Genomic DNA, 19,722 nt, shown 5'->3' with positions numbered 1-19,722 from the left:
TGCTATTTTGATCATGCCCAAAAATACACACACGAAAACAATTTTATGTTGCACAATATTAAGCTTTAATGCAACAGAGAACGTACCCCTGGAATTCATTTTCTAAATTCCATTGCTATTTTATTATGCCGAAGGACAAAAAAAACACAACTTTAATTTGCACAATTTTAAGTATTAATGCAACATGGAACGTAAATCTGGAATTAATTTTCTAAATTTTTTCGTATTTTGATCATGCCTGTAAACAAAATACAGTTTTAAGCTTTAATTGTACAAAATCTATGTTGTACAAAAATAGCTGATTCTGATCTCTTTGTCAATACCTGTAACCAAAGAAAAGTTGGAATGGCTAGAGCGTTGTTCGAACGCTCACCAAAAATGTTGGTTCTTGGCAATCCAGGGGCAGCAAAAATCAGGATGTTTTAAAATGGATTGAAAGATGATATTGATATTGCTTTAAAGGAAGTAAGAGCTTCACAAGGGAATAAAAAAATCAAAATCTGGATAGACTAGACTGGAGGAAAAGCTTGTGCTGCTGTATTGCACTTGGGTGGCTTTGTGCTATGATGAACCGCTTTTACTATTAGCAGTAGACTATTAATTTGAAAAACATAAGGTCAAAGTTTAAATAGAAAAACACAAACAACAAAAAAACGACGAAGTGAAACTAGCGTCATCTTTATGAAAATAATGCAAGAAAATGTCTTTCTCTAATCATTTGTCTGTCAATTTTTTGTCTTAATATTATATTGTTTCAATGTTTTATTAAACTTTAAGTCTTTTTAGTACTTTTCTTTTATTTTAGTGTAAATGCAAGTCTTTTTATTTCGTTTAAGTAAGTCTCGTTAGTCTTTTTAGTACTTTTATTTCATTTTAATGTAAATGTGTCTTTTTGTTTCGTTGATGTAAGTCTCGTTAGTCTCTTTACTACTTTTCTTTCATTTTAGTACTGTCTTCCGACTACACGGGTTGCCTTCAGTTGCTTATGAAATACCCTCCTATGATTGACATTCGGTACGTGATTCGTTTAGCAAGCCATATTCAAAATCCTACAAAGCATAGGAAGCCAGAGATGCCTTTATATATGGTTTTATCCAAATCAGTTGATCACTCCTCAGAGTTAACTCAAGCAGTTCATCGCGTTAATCATAGACATTCTGTGGATCAGTCAAAAATCAAAATAATCCTACAAAATTCGGATAAAGTAAGATTGTTCTATCTCTTAGAATAGGATTATTTAGTCGTAAAAATTGTCTACCCTTGAGATTACTATGTCAGACAAGACTGTTAAATTTGAGAATCATGCCGGAATTTATCTTAGGTGGAGTCAAAAAATTTGGAAAGTATAACCAAATTACATTTTAAAGTTAAGACGATAATGAAAATATCGCATTAACGAATATATATATATATATATATATATATATATATATATATATATATATATATATATATATATATATATATATATATATATATATATATATATATATGTATATATATATATATATATATATATATATATATATATATATATATATATATATATATATATATATATATATATATATATATATATATATATATATATATATATATATATATATATATATATATATTGATAATAACCAGTATTAATATTATTTAGTATTAGTATTAACAATTGAAATAAAACATTCCCACTTAACAAACTTTTCATACTTTTTTTTCCTTTCAAAGGGATTCCTTTTTTTAGAGAATTTGCTTTAACAAGCTGTGGTGCTTGACAAGCGTATGAGCTTGTCTTTTAGCATCTAATCAAGGAATAGGGTAAAGCAGTCAACAATTGAGCTATTGAAAATCAAGATGAGGAAATCACCCCCTCCCCCTCATCCTCAAAGAAATGCCATTGTAATTCCTCTTTCAGGACTTGTTTAAAAAAAATCCTAATATGTTTTAATATATATATCTGTCTATCATTCTGTATAAATCTGTCTATCATTTTGTCGAAAAAGTACAATAAGCTACAAAAATTACTAAAAAGGATCTTTCAAACTAGTAAATTTGCGGTTTGGGGTATTTTTTTTCATTAGAAATATGATAGCTATTTTATCATAACTATTGTTTAACAGCATAACTATCAAATTCCTTCCCCTCTCTCTCTCCGCATTAAGTCCATCTGATAACTATTATATTTTTTCAGATTAGGTCTATAATTTCTAGAGGAGTTGTAATCTTTTAGCTACCCCTATGTTCTCATACTTTTCCGTTTTAGGGTTCTGTTTATATCATAACAATTGTTTGACAGCATAACTATCAAATCCCCTTCCCCCTCCTCTCTCCCCGCATTAAGTCCATCTGATAATTGGTATATTTTTTCACATTAAGTCTTTAATCTCCAGAGGAGTTGCAATCTTTTAGCTTCCTTTATGTTCTCATATTTTTCCGCTTTAGGGTTCTGTAAGATAGTTTTCCTAGTCTCTTTAAGCTATTATATCATAACTATTGTTTGGCACCATAACTATCAAATTCCCTCCCCCCTCTCTCTCTTTCTCTCCGCTTTAAGTTCAGCTAATAATTATTATATTTTTCCAGATTAGGTCTTCCATACTTTCAAGTTCTAGTTTCAAGAATGCAAAAAAATCTACAGATGTGGAGGTTGGACTAGATGCATCTACTGTCAAGGTCAAAACAAAAGAGTTAAGACCTATACAATTCTCAAGCCATAGTAAAAGCGTTCAAGAACATTCTCACAGCATAGACAATGTGAGTACCTCCTTTTTTCTAGTGTTAATACTAACACAAGTCTCTTTATAAGCTTCTACGATGCCAAAATTTAGGGGAGAAATAACTAATAAATTTATCGGGTTTTTGCGCGGAAGAGATTTTATGAAGGGGGGGGGGTGTTTTACTTGAAATGGTTTGAGAGTCATACAGGATGTGAAAAATCATAAATAAAAATTGTCCTTTTAGAGTCCTCTAGATATGTGTCCGAAGGTCGTAAAAGCTACACAGTACTAAAACTCAAATTTAAATTACAACTATGATTTGTGATGGAACTTGAAAGTTTGTAATGTGTCTTTTTCTGAGAATTAAAAGCTAGTTTTTTTAATGATTATATGAAACAATATGTACTTCTTAATCAAGTAACTGCTCCGGAACCAAGAATTACACGCTGATCGTTAAAATTACATTACTTTAACGGTAAAGGTTCATAGGGGCTATATACAACTCTCAATAGGCAAACTTTTCTTAAATCTCAATATAGTTTCAGAAGTATAGAGACTAAAATATTTGCATATTTTTGTTTTTTTGTTTATTTGATCTTTTTTTAATTCGTTTTAAGTTTACCAAAATTGACAGAAGAATAAAAGCAAATTTTCAATGAAATCTATTTTGGGATAAATCCACCAAAGAAATGCTATTAAGAAGGATGACTGTAACGCCGTCTTCATTTTTAGTTTATTTGGATTAACTGAACAAACAGAAGGATGACATGTGTTCAGCTGTATTCAGTTGTATGATGAAACGTATTCAGTTTTATGTGTTCAGTAGTCATTGAAATAAACCCACAAAAGAAAACTTTGAAAAGGATTGCCATAACAGCGCAGTTTTCTTTTCAGATTCTAGTTTACAATATACTAATATATTAAAAATGGAAGTCTCAGAAATGAAAGTATAGCGAAGAATGATCAAAAGATAATTAAAAAGTTGCTTTGAACAGAAAAAGTCACAGAAAGTAAGTATAAAATTGAAAATTTCACTTTCGATTGAAGTCACGCGTCATGTTTTGAATTTCCTGCTGAAATAACATTCACCAGTTGTTTCTTATCCTCGATTTTCATGTCTTCTGTCATTTGCTTGACTGTTTCATATTTGTTTTTGCCTGTCGTCTTTATATTCCACAGACTCCCATAATATGGGAAAAAGAAAGGAGGGAAAAAATGTGCCTGCTTTTCGTTAAATCAGTCATTTCCAATCCCCGTACTGAGGACTTACTCTTTGATTTTCACAATCCCATTAGACTCCGACTCCCCCGGTCAGTCTCCTTAGCAATCCCAACTTACTCTCCGATCATACAAAACAGAAAGGTTTCGTAAAAGTTTTATACCCTTTATTCTGGAACACCTTAATAACAATTCGTGATTATGTACTTGCCAAATTCCCCTTTTCCTCTATGGCCGTTTTATTCTTTTTTGATTTACTGCAATGTTTTTGCAATTTAAGTGTTAAGTTTACTGATTTGCCCTTTATCTTTGATGATTTTGCTTTTTTAATTCCTTTTAATTTTAAATGTTTGACTTAATGTACGGTTTTGAATTTTTTTTTTCTTAGCTTTTACTCACATATAAAGCGAATTCGGCTCTATAGAGCTTGTGATAGTCTTTTGAAAATAAATATTATCTTATCTTATATGAAGTCTGATCAATCTCCATAGACTCCTGAGACTCCATATATTCTGATAGACTCCAACTCTATTGAATAAAATTCATTAGCAATATATCACTTGCCTTTATACGTTTTGATGCTTCAATATTCTTACAGGAGATTGACGGTATGCCCTCTAGGCTTATATGAAAGCCAAATAATTGATTGCTATATTAAAAAGAAGACAAAAGCTATATTTGTTCTGTTTTTATGGAGTTTTGGCTCCAACAAATGGACTGTGGCTCCATTTGTGGCTCGGTTTATGCTCCGTGTGCAAGTTTTGGTATGCTATTCTTATGGTCTCTTATGTTTCTAATGTATCAACGAAATACGAAGATTTTGCCTCTATAGCTCTATACTATTTGCTATTGCTCCATCTATCAAATTGAATTTTAGAAATTTGTTGTATACTGTTTTTACTTTAGAAATACCTAAAAAATTGACTGAGAATCGTTGAAAAAACGACAATTTTTCTATTTTTTAAACAAGTTTAGATGCTTTTGTAAGAAAATGTCTAATTAGTATCATAATTTGGCTCGCCTAATTGATATATCTGAGACTAATGAATCCGATTGCATAAGCATCTTGTCCTTTTGTTGCAAGCTACAGCTGAAGGATTGTCGCGAAATCGCTTGTTTCAGAATGAACATATAAATAAATAAGTTGATTTTTGTTGCAAAGCTAACATGCTCCTTCGTCGTAGATAAAATGGTCATAATACTTACTTGAGGGATACCTTGTTGAACTCGTTCCCCTCTTGATAAGTAAGAGATTAGTCAAGAATGCTGTCAAGAATGTCATGTTTTCCTTTCTTACTGTTGGAAAGGTTGACTATTTTAGACTCTTTTGCAAATGGTTGAATTTTAAGGTTAAGCTCACTTTTTTCTAGTAGTTCTCACTCCTATTGAAGTAGCCAGACCTCATCCAAAAAGAACTGATATATAATGTTCAATTTAGGAAGTAAGGTCTTATTACTGGTAGTTTGGTGACAAAAAATGACACTGTCCCTGGACCTGGTTGTCCCTGGGGCGCTCCTGGAGTATTGAACCTTGGAGATTAGGTGGACTTTTCAGTCATAAGCCAAAATAATTCTGTGGAAAAAGTGATCAAATCAAAATGTTACAATTAGAGTTTGGTGACAAAATATGACACTAATTTTTTTTAATCCAGTTGGTTGTCCCTGGGTGCTCCTGGAGTATCGAACCATGGAGGCTAGGCGGACTTTTCAGTCATTAGTCAAAATAATTCTGTGGAAAAAGTGACCGAATCAAAATGCTACAATTTGAGACTTCCAGTGGTGGTTTTTGGGGTGGGTGGAAGAGGCGGCACTTGCACCGGGTGTAGACATTTTAGGGGCGCAAAATTTCAAATAAATAATCTAACCGATTTAATCATTTTGTAATTTTTGAAATTGTATCTCTATTAAAAATAAAGTAGAGGGCGTAATTGGCATTAATAAAGCAAATTAAATCTGAAATTTTCATTTTTTCCCATATCTTTATCACCATTCCTTGAAAATAAAAGTAATTAGACCCAACTTAATTAATCTTATTGTTTTAGGTAATATTTTGTGTTCAAATTTTGCTTATAAATGAAAATTTTGTTAAAATTTGGCCTTTATGTCTGGTAGACACGGAGGGGGGGGGCAATCAAGATTTTGTCCTGGCCACAAGAGAGGCCAGGACTGCCACTGGGGACCTCTACAGCTATCAGATAGTTTAGTTGCTCCTACTCACATTTTCAAAAAAAGGGGATGTATTTTAATTTTGGAGCCTTCTCTTCTGCCAATACTCCATGCTCTCACCAGCAGCGATTACAAATAATTTCTTAGACCACACTGTCTTTCTATTTAAAGTCAAAAATACGAAGTGAAAATACTAAAAATAGGTAAAATTTCAACTTTCGCTATTTTCCGTTAATGTTTCACTGTCTTATTAAAAGTAAACTTTTATTAAAACTTCTCAGTATTTTCATATCTTTTTAATCGTGTGGTTTTAATCGTGGTTTCAAAATTATTTGGATAAAATATTGCTATCTATTGTAAATACTATTTTGTGCGTGCAGTAGAATTTGGTGGATATGGATGTATTTTTTTCACTTAAAAATAAAAATCAGACTCTGTGGGAACTTAAAAAGTTCCAGTCTCTGTGGGAACTAAAATAGGCAAGCTTAAAGATGCCTAAAGTCACAAAATCGTTAACATACATTTGTCTCATTCAGGCTCCAGACTTGTCAAAGCCACCTTGTTTATCTCAAACCTCTTTGCTTGCCTGCATTGAACAGATGTCAAACTCTTTGGCGATACTTCAAAATAGCTTGCAGGAAAAAAACATGCCTCTTGATGATGATGCTTTCGTAGCTGTGGCGGAGCTCAAACAGGTATGGACGGGCACCCTTTATTTGTTTAACAGGATTATTTTCAGCCTCTGTCACACTTATATTTACTATAAACATCAACAACAAGAAGAACAATAAGAAATTCTTTCTACAAGACAGTGGAATTCTTTATTTGAATGAATGTTTCGACCCTATGTCTCTTCTTTTATACAATTCAATGCAAATACAATGCCATTTTCTTATTAATACAATTCAATTCACTTCTATGCAAGGCTCTTTTATACTACTTCAGCGAAGTTCAACCAGGACCACTCCGGCTGAACTTCGCTTAAGTAAGGATGCTGAAACTGTTTAAGAAAAATTGTTTTAGCTTTTGTGGTCGAATTTTGTTGTAAGTCTCTTCTTTTATATATTTATGTTTTCCTGAGGACGGCTCCTCGACATAGGGTCGAAATAATGCTTATAATACAGAATTCGACTGTCTTGCGAAAAGAATTTCCCATTGTTCTTGTTGTTGTTGATGTTTATAATAGAAAGGCAATGTGGTCTTTGTCGCTATTTATGTATTTACTATCACTCTTATATTCTTTTATTACATTGCAGGTTGTAAATATATTTCAGGAGGGAATTTTAAAAAGTGGACTTATTGCTCATTGGTTTTATTTAAAACTGTGGGCTTACATTTTGAGAGAGTAAAAAGACAATGCATCTCACCTGTGCTGTAAGCTCATCATTTGACAGAAAAAGGAATGCCTCATTGTTTTTGTTTTAAATCCAAAGTCTAAGATTTTTAGCTTTTTTCTATCTATGGATAAAACTTACAAAGAATAAAAAAAGAAAAGAAGATTCTAATCTGTTTTGTTTATAGTTTTTGAAGTATCTCACCAACTGAAATAAATAGACAAGGATAGCTCGGATATAAAAGGATGAGTAAAAAAAGATGTTTTCGTGTTGTGAGGTGGTCGATTGTTCGTTTTGATGGGTTTTTGGGCTGTTTTACCTCCTCATTTCTATTGTACTTTATCATAGGCTGCCTCTCCATCTCAGTATAATATATACAGGCATGGATGGGAGAAGGGCAAAAGGCCTAAAATAACTTTTGCAGGACGTCAGCTCTTATTGATAGTAATGCATTGTCGGGTGCTGATAACTATTTAATGACCAAGAAAGGATCAGGTTTGCACATAGCCTCTACTGAGCTGAAGGTCACGAGGACTTCTTGATGATCAGCTCTAAGCCCGCTTAAGCCCTTTGTATAGTCTTAACTAGGATTTCTTGGCTGCTAGGGAAATTTGTAAGATTTAATGTGGAAAATACGCCACGGAATGTTACGACATTAAATAACAACTTGTGTGTCGACATTTCAGATGTTAGATGTTGGTATTGACGGATTTTGTTGTCTAGAGCTGGATTTGCTAGGATTTTAGAAGATTCATCGCCAAAGGGTAGGAAAGATGGAATTGAATAATACAGGCTTTATTTATTCTGGTAGGAAGGATGGAGTGTAAAGTTAGAATGAAGGACGAGTGATAAATAAAGAAGATTCTAAGTCCTGTTAAGGCTAGTGGGATGTTAACAATAGAATCCTAGTTTCATGCTTGCTTATGCAAAATATCAGCTTGAAGGGCAAAGTATCAGTCATATGGATATAAGCTCATTATAAGGGTACAGAACAAAATAATGGATACAGTAGGATACAGTAATTTCGGTTGGTTGTAAATACTGTTAAAAAGACAAGATCCTAGGTGAACAAAATAGTATTTATATAGTGAGGCTGTGCAAGAAATATTGTTAGATGATATCCTAGCTTTGGCTAATATGGTGTAGGGAAGGGAAGTAGTACTGTTAATGGTTTACCAAGTTTTTTTTGGTAATTTAGGTAATGATTTTTAGGAAGGGTAGTCATTTACCATGAGGTTATGACGTTGGCAGGCTTCATGAAGAGAATATATGAGCAACATTGTTGTAGCAGTTGGCTGTGCATTGTAGATGCTAAAATTGTATAGCGCAGAAGATGGGTGAAATGATTTTAAGAAAATTGTTGTCTAAAATTGGTGTGGATGTTTAAGGGAGGAAAATATAAAAATCTAGCAGGTAGTAAGATATTGATAGTAAGATGCCAGACAGCGTAACATTAAGTATAATATTGGCGTGTTCAAAAATGGGGGTAAAATAGTCGGTTTGAGCTAGTTCCAGTTAATCTTGAACCTTGATTGCTGATAAAGAGCCTCTCAATGAGTGATGAACGGATAATTTTGAAAGAATGTTTAAACCATTATTAAAAGCTATGAATTGATGCGCAATACAATGATAATTTAGTTAGAAGAGGCAGTTAGGTAGTTTGAAATGGTAAATAGTCAAATGGCTTTTTTTAGGGCCAAACAAAAAGCTGGTCGTCCCTGAATGGGGTTGAAGAATGTAGTAAGAAAAGATTTAAGGGTAATGAGAACTTACTGGGAGGGTGTAAAGAACTTTGAATAGATTTGAATTGAGGAGAAGCATGAGTGGGTGTGTTGACCTCAGGCTGCTTGGTGCCTCAGAGTGTTGTTAGTAGTAGTAGAAGTAAATACTAGGACTTCAAGTACAAAGGACATCAAAATAAAAATATTCCCCCTCCCCCTACCCATTTTAGGCCAATTCATACCTGGTAACCGCTACTTTATATCATTTTTCTTCTTGCTTATACAAAACGATGAAGGTCATTTTTGTCTGTATTGCAACGTTGAGCCGTGACTTTAATAATTAAAACTAAATCCTTAAATTTGACGACGCTTTTCGTTCGTAAAGTTTAAAGACTAACAATCTTTTGATCCCCTAAAACAACTGCGCCTTCAAAGGAACGCCATATGTTTTAACTTTTTTTTTACCAACGTGTCTTTTTTTATTTTACGTCTGCTACTATCAAAAACTATATCACTATGTGGAGGCCTTTTTCATAAAAGATTGAGTTTCCAATTTTTTCTAATTTTTAAAGGTATGCATGCATATTTATGCGTATGTAGCTAAATTAATCGTTAAAATAAAGATAGTTACGGTGTTAGTGATAGCGTACTAGACATATCTTAAATATTTAATCAAATCCTACCAACCCGAAACTCCTGCCTAAAAGAAAATACATTTGCCGAATCCTCTTTCTGTCTCTTGCTCTCCCTCATAGGTTTAGTATCTCCCCGCTCCCCATTGATATAGACTGTAAAAAAATTCAGGGAGTAGCTGCCAGATTGTTTTTCTGGGGGCTGGGCATTAAGATGTATTATTGGGCAATGACTTCTAAAATCCTGCTTGAATTATCTTATGAAGATAATTCACAGGATGCTGAAGAACTAAGGATATCGAAACAAACACATAATTCCTGAAAACCATAATTTTCTTAGATTTTTTTTTATATATTTTCAAAATTATGAAATTATTAGGGCAGAAATCCTCTTTGTCGTCTGTGTTGAATCGTGAAAGTAAATAACCAAACTCATAATTGTATTTGACCACGCTTTTTGTCTATAATAATTCAAACACTATCAATCTGTGTCGTCGAAAATCGATTATGTTCCGCTATTACTACTGCTACTAACAACTCACTGCTGCTCCAAGCAGCCTTAGACCAACACAGCTACGCTTGCTCCCGTGAATTGAAAACCTTCTCCCAGTAATGGGCTAAATTGCATGGTGACGCAGAACACCATCATTAGAAAATCTTCTATTGGACGGCAACTGTGACAGGGTGTAATATCTACGGACAACGGCCAATGCAAAGAGCTAACTCAACCCTATCGGGGTATCTGTAAGACTGGGAAACTTGTCGTAATCACTATTCCCACTTAAGGATTGGCGCCCCTCAAGGAAACTATAGCCTTGTAAACAACTGAGCATTCGCACAGGATTCTATTCTGCTAATGATCCATAAATAAGCTAAAATACTGTTATGTAGTTGTTCAAGCTCCATGTAGACGCAAAAATCTAGTGTAAATAATTTATTAGTAAAATCCTTAGTGTAGTTAATTAAAGTGGTGATGAGTAAGCAATCGATCGACTGGAGCGGAAATTTTTAATCCTGCTACTTTGTTTTACTCGCTGAAACTATAGAAAATATCGAATTCGGAAAGGAAGTTAATGCCCTATTTAATAAGTTTATTTTGAATATCCGCTAGTTTAAGAGCTTAAGGGTTACTTTCTGCTTCTTAAGTGGATTTTTCTATCATATTATCTTTATTCTAAACTATTGTATTTGAGAGACGTCATATTTTGCAATTCTTATTTTATGAAATTCATGTATGATATAGTTAAGAAGGGACAAAGGAAGCATGGAAAAAACGAAGATTCTAAAATTTACAGTTGCTGTGACTAACTCTTTAACTGATGTTGGCGAGAAACTTAACAAAATATGTTCAAAATTGCTTCATATCGGTCAGTCCTGTGGGTAGATCACTTCAATTCTGGTACGGACAAGACTTCTGGTAATCTTGGAAATACAGTGTGTAACATTTATTCCCTGTTCTTATGGTATATTCTACATTGACCGACCACTTACCTGTAATGGGGAACAATTTATCGAGCCTCACAAAGCCGTAGGAATAGCTCTGAAATTTAGAAAGATTCCTAGAACTTGTTCTTTTGCTTTGGCAGAGCATATTTTTGTTCACCCTTGCCATTCTGTACAATTTAAAGAAGCAACAGTTATTTTTAATGATAAAGGTTTTACATAATGGACCAGTTAAGCCATAGGAAAAACACATTTTCGTGGATATGGCATGCAATAGAGACACTGGTACTCTAGCACGTATTGATTCCATCTATGATGTCATCTTAAAAACAGAACCCTTTGTCAAATTTTCAGCTTGGTCATACAAAATAACCAAGAGACTAAATAAGACCTAAACGGAGAACTGCATTGAATGGTAGTAAAAAAGAAAAAAAAAATTCTTAACGGGATTTTCAAATTTTTTCCTTTATTCTGATTATTTGTTCCAGTTGCTTGCATTGTGATAAGAGTAGCTTATTGATTGTACATGAGTGACTTTTGGGTAATAATAATATCAGATTAACGACGGTTCTTGACTACTAAGGTCCCTCCGTTGGCCCTGCAGTGCATTGCTGCAGCATAATTCGATCTCTGGGTCCGGTATTACCAAGCTAAGGTCAAACCCACTGCGCCACCACAGGACAGTGACTTTGGGTATTTACCTGAGCACTCGAATCGAATATATTATATTCTTCTTCCTTGATTTTTTGCTCGGAGTAGCTACTGTACATATTAGCTTGACTATTTATTTTTATTATCTTCTGATTTTTGCTATTTTTTAATTTCCTTTTTTCACGTCGTTTTGTTTAAATTCTCTCCCTCATTCAGCGCCAAGGACGCCTTTTTGTGATACTGGTGAAACTTTCGTTTGTTTGTTTTTCTCCCTATTACTAAGAGAATCTTCGTGTTTAAGATTTATCTCTTTGCTTTTGTCATGATAGGCCAGTTCGACTTTATATCTTTTATTATACTATAAGGAAGCAATTTTAAGTTTACCTATCCACCTGTATGATTGGTAAGTGTCCGTAATTAATCTGACGACTGCGTAATGCAGCAGGTGACGGAATCCAAAGATCAAGTGGTTTCGCTGGAGAAAGCAGGCAAGTATTGTGCGGAGTTTAAAGAGATTGCCTGTAGTCAATGGCTTTCTTTAAAAGGAGAACGAATTTTATATGTAGTTGTTAAGTGTACCCTGTATTGTCTCACGCTTGGGTGATCAGGTTGAAACTCTCAGGATTTTCCTATATAGGGGAAGGGCATTTGTTATTTTGTCTTTGGGGGAGGGGGCAAAATATCTTTCCAAAGGTCCTCACAAAAGATTGTATGTTTTTTTATGCCTGTTGTCTGACATTCCCTTTGGCTGGTTAGTTGTAAAGGGGACGGTTGGAAGAATAGTCATGACAATGGTCTGTGCCAGTCTACACATATTTATCAACATTACTAATATTAATTACTTCTAAGCTACTTTATCATCTAGTCTTTCCTACTTGTATCTATTTCAAGTGCTTCCTTCCTTAAGCTCCTTAGATCAGTATAATGACAAAAAAGGTATTTTTTTCAATTTTTGTCACTATTTGACGAGAGATAGAACAAAGATGAACAACATGAATCGTGTTCTAGGTACGAGATACACTAAAGATGGCAATCTCGTCTAATCACTCAGAAGTCAGTTGTACCACTGCTCCTCATAATGTTATCAACTCAGGGAACACATCCTTTGCTTTGGATGCTCTGTCTTTAGAAGAAGCTGAAGAGGTTACTGATCAATCGGTACTCGTGAAGAGTGTTCTGCATGCGCCATTTTCCACTGGAAATCATATTTGAGGTTCTTGGTGAATGCAGGTCTGACTTTTTGGGAAACGGGAAGGGTGGGGGCAGACGACCATATGTTTCACAAACCTCAAAACTTTCGGTCTAAATTTCTAAGGGAGGTTTTATTCAAACTAGTAGTGAGGAAAGTCCTCTGTGTGCTAGTATGTTTAAGGTTGTATTTATATTTTTCTTTAGATGAACGTTACTTATAATTTTTTTTTAAGTCATTACAGAATTTTAAGTATCTCTTTTGATGGCATATATTGTTTTATGTTTAGGCTTCTATTATAAAGACTTGTATTTGATTTATTGGTTCTCCAAACGCTGGTCCTTCAAAGGCTCTTTGGAAATGGCTATGTCACTATTGTCCTTAAGAATCAACTACTTTTGCATTGCCCACATAGTATGCTTGCTGAATTAAATGACCGTCAAGCAATAGTCTCTCATCGTGATGCGCTAAATATTTGTCATTGCGCGTGCACGAAGGCGAGGTCATGAACAGTGGTTTAGCTTCTGTGGTTTAGACGTGTTTCAAAATCATCAATGGAGAGTATAGGACTTTTCGCTACCGTTCATATATATTTATACTATGATCGCTATTCTCAGCCTGATGAATAGGAAAAGAAATAAGACGAATCAAGTGTCTAGGGGATAAGGGAGAATACAATACGATGAAGAGATAAAAAAGACAAAATAATTGGTCTGGCTGTAATAATGCAAAAGGTACAGTTAGTATATAAAGAAGTTAAAGTTAAAGTTAGTATATTTAAAGAAGTTAGTTATATAAAGCTTCTCAAATTATCGTCAAAAAAAGTGGTACTATCTTTTACTGTCATCAGGCAGATCATAATTCTTGATATGTGCCATTGTAAGTAATTTTCTTTTATTTCGTCGTGAAAAGTGTCATAAATGTAATTTGCTATCGCTTCATACCCCGAGGCCCCCCGCCACCATCAAAATATTTTTTTTCGCCAAGGACAAGGAATTATTCCCACCAAGGACGTTGTTTTTATGGTTTTCAGGGAGATTTAGATCTGGTCAATCATATTCTTAGATGATTGTACACAGGCAAGCACATGCATTTCACTCTGCAATAGCGGCAGAGGCTGTTCTAGAGCAAAACCTCGGGGAGGGCGGGGAGTAATGTGACAACGGTGCCAGTAATTGACCAAATTGACAAATTTACTTAAAGAAAGAGTGAAAACAGAAAAAAAAAATAAGGAATGAGGATGCCAGAAAAAAATCTAGGTGGGCCGGCCCCCCTGAATGTGCCAATGAAGAAAGGAAGATTGTGCTTGCAGAACGTTAACGTAAATAGACTAAAATATTACAACAACAAACGAAATTACACAGGAAAACCGAGATGCGTAGAACAACGACAATAATGGAAACAATTTTCGTAATGTCAGACAAAAAACGATAATGTTCTGTCTGATAACACGACAAAAAACGATCTATTCTCTGGAATGACATCTTAGGTGATAACCGAAAAATGGCGAATACAAGAAATGACGGCAACATAGTCCGCAAAATGCGGTAGAATTTTCTGAACAATTGGATAAATTTTCCCTTTTTTGATAATCTCCCCCTTTTATTTTGTGGACTTTATATTTCAGGAACAGTTCTCACGTCATTCAACTCATTCATCTGTGCTTGATTTTCTACTCTTTCCAGCATTAAACCATAAAAACAGATATCTCATATTTGTCCAGACATAGAAGCCATTACTAAAGAGCATCAAGGTCATTATTCACATTAAGAATACAGCGCGTTAAATCTCACACGTATTTAATAAATGTACTTCATATTTTATCATCCAGTTCCTTTCCATAGCTTTGTGATAAGTTGTCATAAATATGTTCCTCATTTTATTTTTTGGTACTTGTGTATGTAATGGTCACACTTGAGAACTGAAGTTAGGTTAATCTTAATTAAATATACCAAAATATGATGAAAATATCATACTTTAGAAACAAATTTGGGTTATAGATTTGCATATTAAGAGCGGGGGGTCAAATTATAGCCAAATTATAACCAGAGCAAGTGTGTAAGCTACAATAATTCTGCATATTATGAAGTAAGAATTGTTTTACGCTGTCCAAATACTTTACTTGGTATCTACCAAGTGACATATAGCGATCGCAAATTCTGTCGGTCTGTCTGCCCTGGTTTTGCTACTTTAGGCACTTCCAGGTAAGCTAGGACGATGAAATTTGACAGGCGTATCAGGAACCAGACCAGATTAAATTAAAAATTGTCGTTTTCCCGATTCGACCATCTGGAGCGGGAGTGGGGGGACAATTAAATCGGAAATAATAGAAGAAATGAGGTATTTTTAACCTACGAACGGGTGATCGGATCTTAATGAAATTTGATGTTTGGAAGGATATCGTGTCTCAGAGCTCTTATTTTAAATCCCGACAAAGATGTGTTGACATTGGGGGGGGGGGCCTAAAATTTTGGAAAACGCTTAGAGTGGAGAGATCGGGATGAAACTTGGTGGGAAAAATAATCAAAAGTCCTAGATACGTGATCGACATAACCAGAAGGGGTACGCTCTCTTTGGGTGAATTTGGGGGAGGTTTAATTCTGAAAAATTAGAAAAAATGAGGTATTTTTAACTCACGGAGGAGTGATCGGATCTTAATGAAATTTGATATTTGAAGGATATCGTGCCTCAGAGCTCTTATTTGAAATCCCGATCGGATGCGGTGACATTGGGGGGAGTTGGAGGACCTGGTTGAACTTCGCTGAGGTAAGGATGTCGGGACTGTTTTGAAAAACTGTTCATTTTAGTTTTATTGATTTTATCCTCTTGTTAGTTGTTTTTTTCTTATGTGTATTGCTAAGGACAGCCCTTGGACATAGGGCCGAAATATTCATTCTAATTTGTTTCCCGCTGTCTTAAAAAATTCCCTATTGTTTTTCTTGTTTTTGGTGTTCGGGGGACCTAAAATCTTGGGAAACGCTTAGAGTGGATGAAACTTGGTGGGTAAAATAATAACAAGTCCATGGATACTTGATTGACATAAGCGGAACGGATCCGCTCTCTTTGGGGGAGTTGGGGGGAGGATTAATTCTGAAAAATTAGAAAAAATGAGGCATTAACTTACGAAGGAGTGAACGGATCTTAATGAAATTTAATGTTTGGAAAGATATGGTATCTCAGAGCTCTTATTTGAAATCCTGACCGGATCCGGTGACATTGGGGGAGTTGGGGGGACCTAAAATCTTGGTAAACGCTTAGAGGGGAGGGATCGGGATGAAACTCGGTGGGAAAAATAAGCACAAGTCCTAGATACGTGATTGACATAATCGGAAAGGATCCGCTCTCTTTTGGGGGAGTTGGGGGGAGGGTTAATTCTAAAAACATAGAAAAAATTAGGTATTTTTAACTTACGAAGGAGGGATCGTATCTTAATGAAATTTCATATTCAGAAGGACCTCGTAACTTGTAATCCCAACTGGAGCCAGTGTCATTGGGGCGAGGGGGGTGGAAATCTTGGAAAAGCCTTAAAGCGGAGAGATCAGGCTGAAACTTGGTGGGAAGAATAAGCACACAAGATATGTGGCTGACATAACCGTACCGGATCCGCTCTCTTTGGTGGAGTTGGGGGGGGGGACTGATTCGGAACAATTAGAAAAAATGAGGTATTTGTAACTTACGAACGGGTTATCAGATCTTAGTGACATTTGATATTTAGAAGGATCTTGTGCTTTAGAACTCTCATCTTAAATATCGACCAGATCTGGTGACATTGCGTGGAGTTGGAGGGGGAAACCGGAATTCTCAGAAAACGTGAAAATCGAGGTATCTTACGAATGTGTGATCGGATCTTAATGAAACTTGATATATATTGAAGGATATTATGTCTCAGATGCTCCATTTTCAATTCAAATTGGATCCGGGGACAGAGAGGATAGGGGGGGGACCAGAAATCTTGGAAAACACTTAGAGTTGAGAGATCGGGATGAAACTTGATGGGAAGAATAAGCACAAGTTATAGATACGAAATTGACATAATTGAAACGGATCCGATCTCTTTGGGGGAGTTGGGGTTTGTTAATTTGGAAAATTAGAAACATTGAGGTATTTTTAACTTAACAACGGGTGACCGATTCTTAATGAAATTTGATATTTAGAAGATATTCATGTCTCAGAGCTCTTATTTCAAATACCAATCAGATCTGTTGACATTGGGGAGAGTTGGAGGGGGGAACCGGAAATCTTGGAAAACGCTTATAAATGTCTTAGATATGTGATTTACATAACCGGACTGGATCTGCTCTCTTTGGAGGAGTTAGGGCGTGGGGTTCAGTGCTTTGGTGAGTTTGGTGCTTCTGGACATGCTAGGACGATGAAAATTGGTAGGCGTGTCAGGGAGGTGTCAGGTAGGCGTGCACAAATTGACTTGATAAAGTCGTTTTCCCTGATTCGACATCTGAGGTACTGAAGGGAGAAGAAAAATTAGAAAAATTGAGGTATTTTTAACTTACGAGTGGGTGATCGGATCTTAATGAATTTTTTATTTGGAAGAACCTCGTGACTCAGAGCTCTTATTTTAAATCCCGAACGGTATTAAGCCTCTGATTTTCCTTTTAAAGCAATCTATTAATTCTTAGGATTTTGCTAGAGCTCATTCCATATGAGCTCTTGGCTCTTGGGTTTTCCGACATCGTCACAAGTGCCATATGAGCTCTTAGCTCTTGTTTTTGCTTATATTCTCTTTGTAGTTTATCTTCATGGGCCTGAATTTTTCACGAACATGGTGATTTGTCGAGTTCTGAAAAATTTCGTGACAAAATGGTCAGTGGCAACAGTGGAATTAGGTAGCGTGCTTTTTAATATTAATTTAAAAACTTTCCATAAAACAAGTTTTTCAAAGGAAAGTGAAGAACTTTATTAAGCCAAGAATGAGCAGAAATAAATTCAAATAATCTTGCAAGCGCAAAACTACCACAAATCACTATCAATAAATAAATGAAACTCAAAACGAGCAAGAATTATTATGAGTTGATATGAGATGATAACCCCCATGTCTTTTCAATAATTTGCGCTTTGCTAAAAAAAAAACAAAAAAACACAAATAGACCGGATTGTTAGTTTAATTGACATAAATTGACATTTATTCCTAAAGGTTTTGATAAAAAAAAAAATTGAAAGTAAGAAAAGTGAAAACATTTAAAACGTAATTTGTTTTCAGTAAAGCGCAAATTATGCTCTGGTCTTGAAAAAATACGGGGGTTATAAGGCCTACTCATGTTAATTTTTGCTCGGTTTGAGTTTGACACAGTAATTTATTGTAATTATTTAAAACACTTTTTCCACGAAACAAGTTTTTCAAAGTAAAGTAAAGTAAGCCAAGATTGAGCAAAAATAAAGTCAACTAATCTTCCAAGCGTAAAACTACCACAAATAACTATCAATAAATAAATGAAACTCAGAATGAACAGAAATTATAATAAATAGCCAAGTCAAACTCAAAAAACGAGCAAAAATTAACACGAGTAGGGCTGACAATTCACATGCCTTCTCAAGACCAGCACACAATTTGCACTTTACTGAAAAAAAAAACAGAATAACAACAATAACAAAAAAATGACCGTGGATTGACAATTTAATTGACATATAATGATATTTATTCCTAAAAAGTTTCGATATTTTTTTATTTATGAAAGTAAGAAAAGTGAAAACATTGCAAATGTATTTTGTTTTGAGAATTATGTTTTTTGTTCTGGTTTGGTTTTTTAAAGATAAAAGTTCCAGACCTTTCAACTACGCCAAACAAAATGGCTATCTCAAAATTTTGATTTGCTGTGTTTTGGAATTTGATGAGCTTGGAGTGGGGCTTGTTGTCCTCCAATCACTTTTGACTAATAAAGAAGGTACTAATCCCTTCAAGATCCAGTCGAATGAGCTTTTTCCGAAGTTTCTACAACAACAAATGGCCATCTCAAAATTTTATCTCGAGAAAATACGAGGTTTGGGTGGGTGTCCACCCTTCGATCACTCTCAATCTTAAAAAGGAGACTAGAACTTCTGGTTACCAATCTAATGATTTAGGGGAGTTTTCTAGTGCGGTTTAAGGTGGTGAAGGTCATTCCTTTTCACAAAGGTGGACGCAAGTCAGATATAAAAAACTTCAGACCCATCTTTTCAAAGATACTGGAGAAAGTGGTGCATAAACGGCTCTATAATTTTCTTCAGATGAATAGGCTTTTGAGTCAGACACAGTTTGGGTTTCGTAAGGGTCACTCCACAACGCACTTATTACAACACCTGGTTCAAAGTATTAACTGTGCATTAAAATCAGGCAACGTACCTATGTCTATTTTCATTGACGTTAGAAAAGCGTTTGACACGGTTGACTACCAAGTATGGCTTCATCGAACGAGAAGTCTTGGAATTAATGGAGTTTGTCTAAGATGGTTTGAGAAATACCTTTACGGTAGGTCCCTTAAATTCGTTTTAAATGATGTAGCCTCATCGTTTTTTTCTGTGAAGTGTGGTGTATCTCAGGGCTCTGTGCTGGCTCTTTACTTTATCTAGTTTTCGTTGACATGATGCGCTTTTATCTGCAGAATACATGTATTACTTCTTTTGTGGATGACACTGTGCGAACAGTATTTGCAAAATCAGTCGATGATTA

The 19,722-nt window shown here is 34.9% G+C and overlaps 1 protein-coding gene across 1 annotated transcript; it reads left to right on the top strand.

The window, feature by feature from the left end:
* Nucleotides 1–953: 953 nt before the first annotated feature.
* Nucleotides 954–13,316, top strand: LOC136036304 (uncharacterized). Its single transcript, XM_065718454.1, has 4 exons — nucleotides 954–1,204; nucleotides 2,575–2,745; nucleotides 6,628–6,786; nucleotides 12,881–13,316. The coding sequence occupies exons 1-4, from the start codon at nucleotides 986–988 to the stop codon at nucleotides 13,082–13,084; spliced, it is 753 nt and encodes a 250-aa protein (XP_065574526.1). The 5' UTR covers nucleotides 954–985; the 3' UTR covers nucleotides 13,085–13,316.
* The last annotated feature ends 6,406 nt before the right edge of the window (nucleotides 13,317–19,722 follow it).

Source organism: Artemia franciscana, chromosome 15 (assembly GCF_032884065.1).
Source record: "Artemia franciscana chromosome 15, ASM3288406v1, whole genome shotgun sequence".
Lineage (NCBI taxonomy): Eukaryota > Metazoa > Arthropoda > Branchiopoda > Anostraca > Artemiidae > Artemia > Artemia franciscana.
The sequence above is the reverse complement of the archived record's forward strand: the minus strand, read 5'-3'. Positions and strand labels throughout refer to the sequence as shown.

Excerpts from the sequence above, each read along its gene's own strand:
- LOC136036304 (XM_065718454.1), top strand. The coding sequence starts at position 986 with ATGAAATACCCTCCTATGATTGACATTCGGTACGTGATTCGTTTAGCA. Across the intron at positions 2,746-6,627 it reads ATTCTCACAGCATAGACAAT|GCTCCAGACTTGTCAAAGCC; the intron begins GTGAGTACCTCC and ends TGTCTCATTCAG. Across the intron at positions 6,787-12,880 it reads CTGTGGCGGAGCTCAAACAG|GTACGAGATACACTAAAGAT; the intron begins GTATGGACGGGC and ends ATCGTGTTCTAG.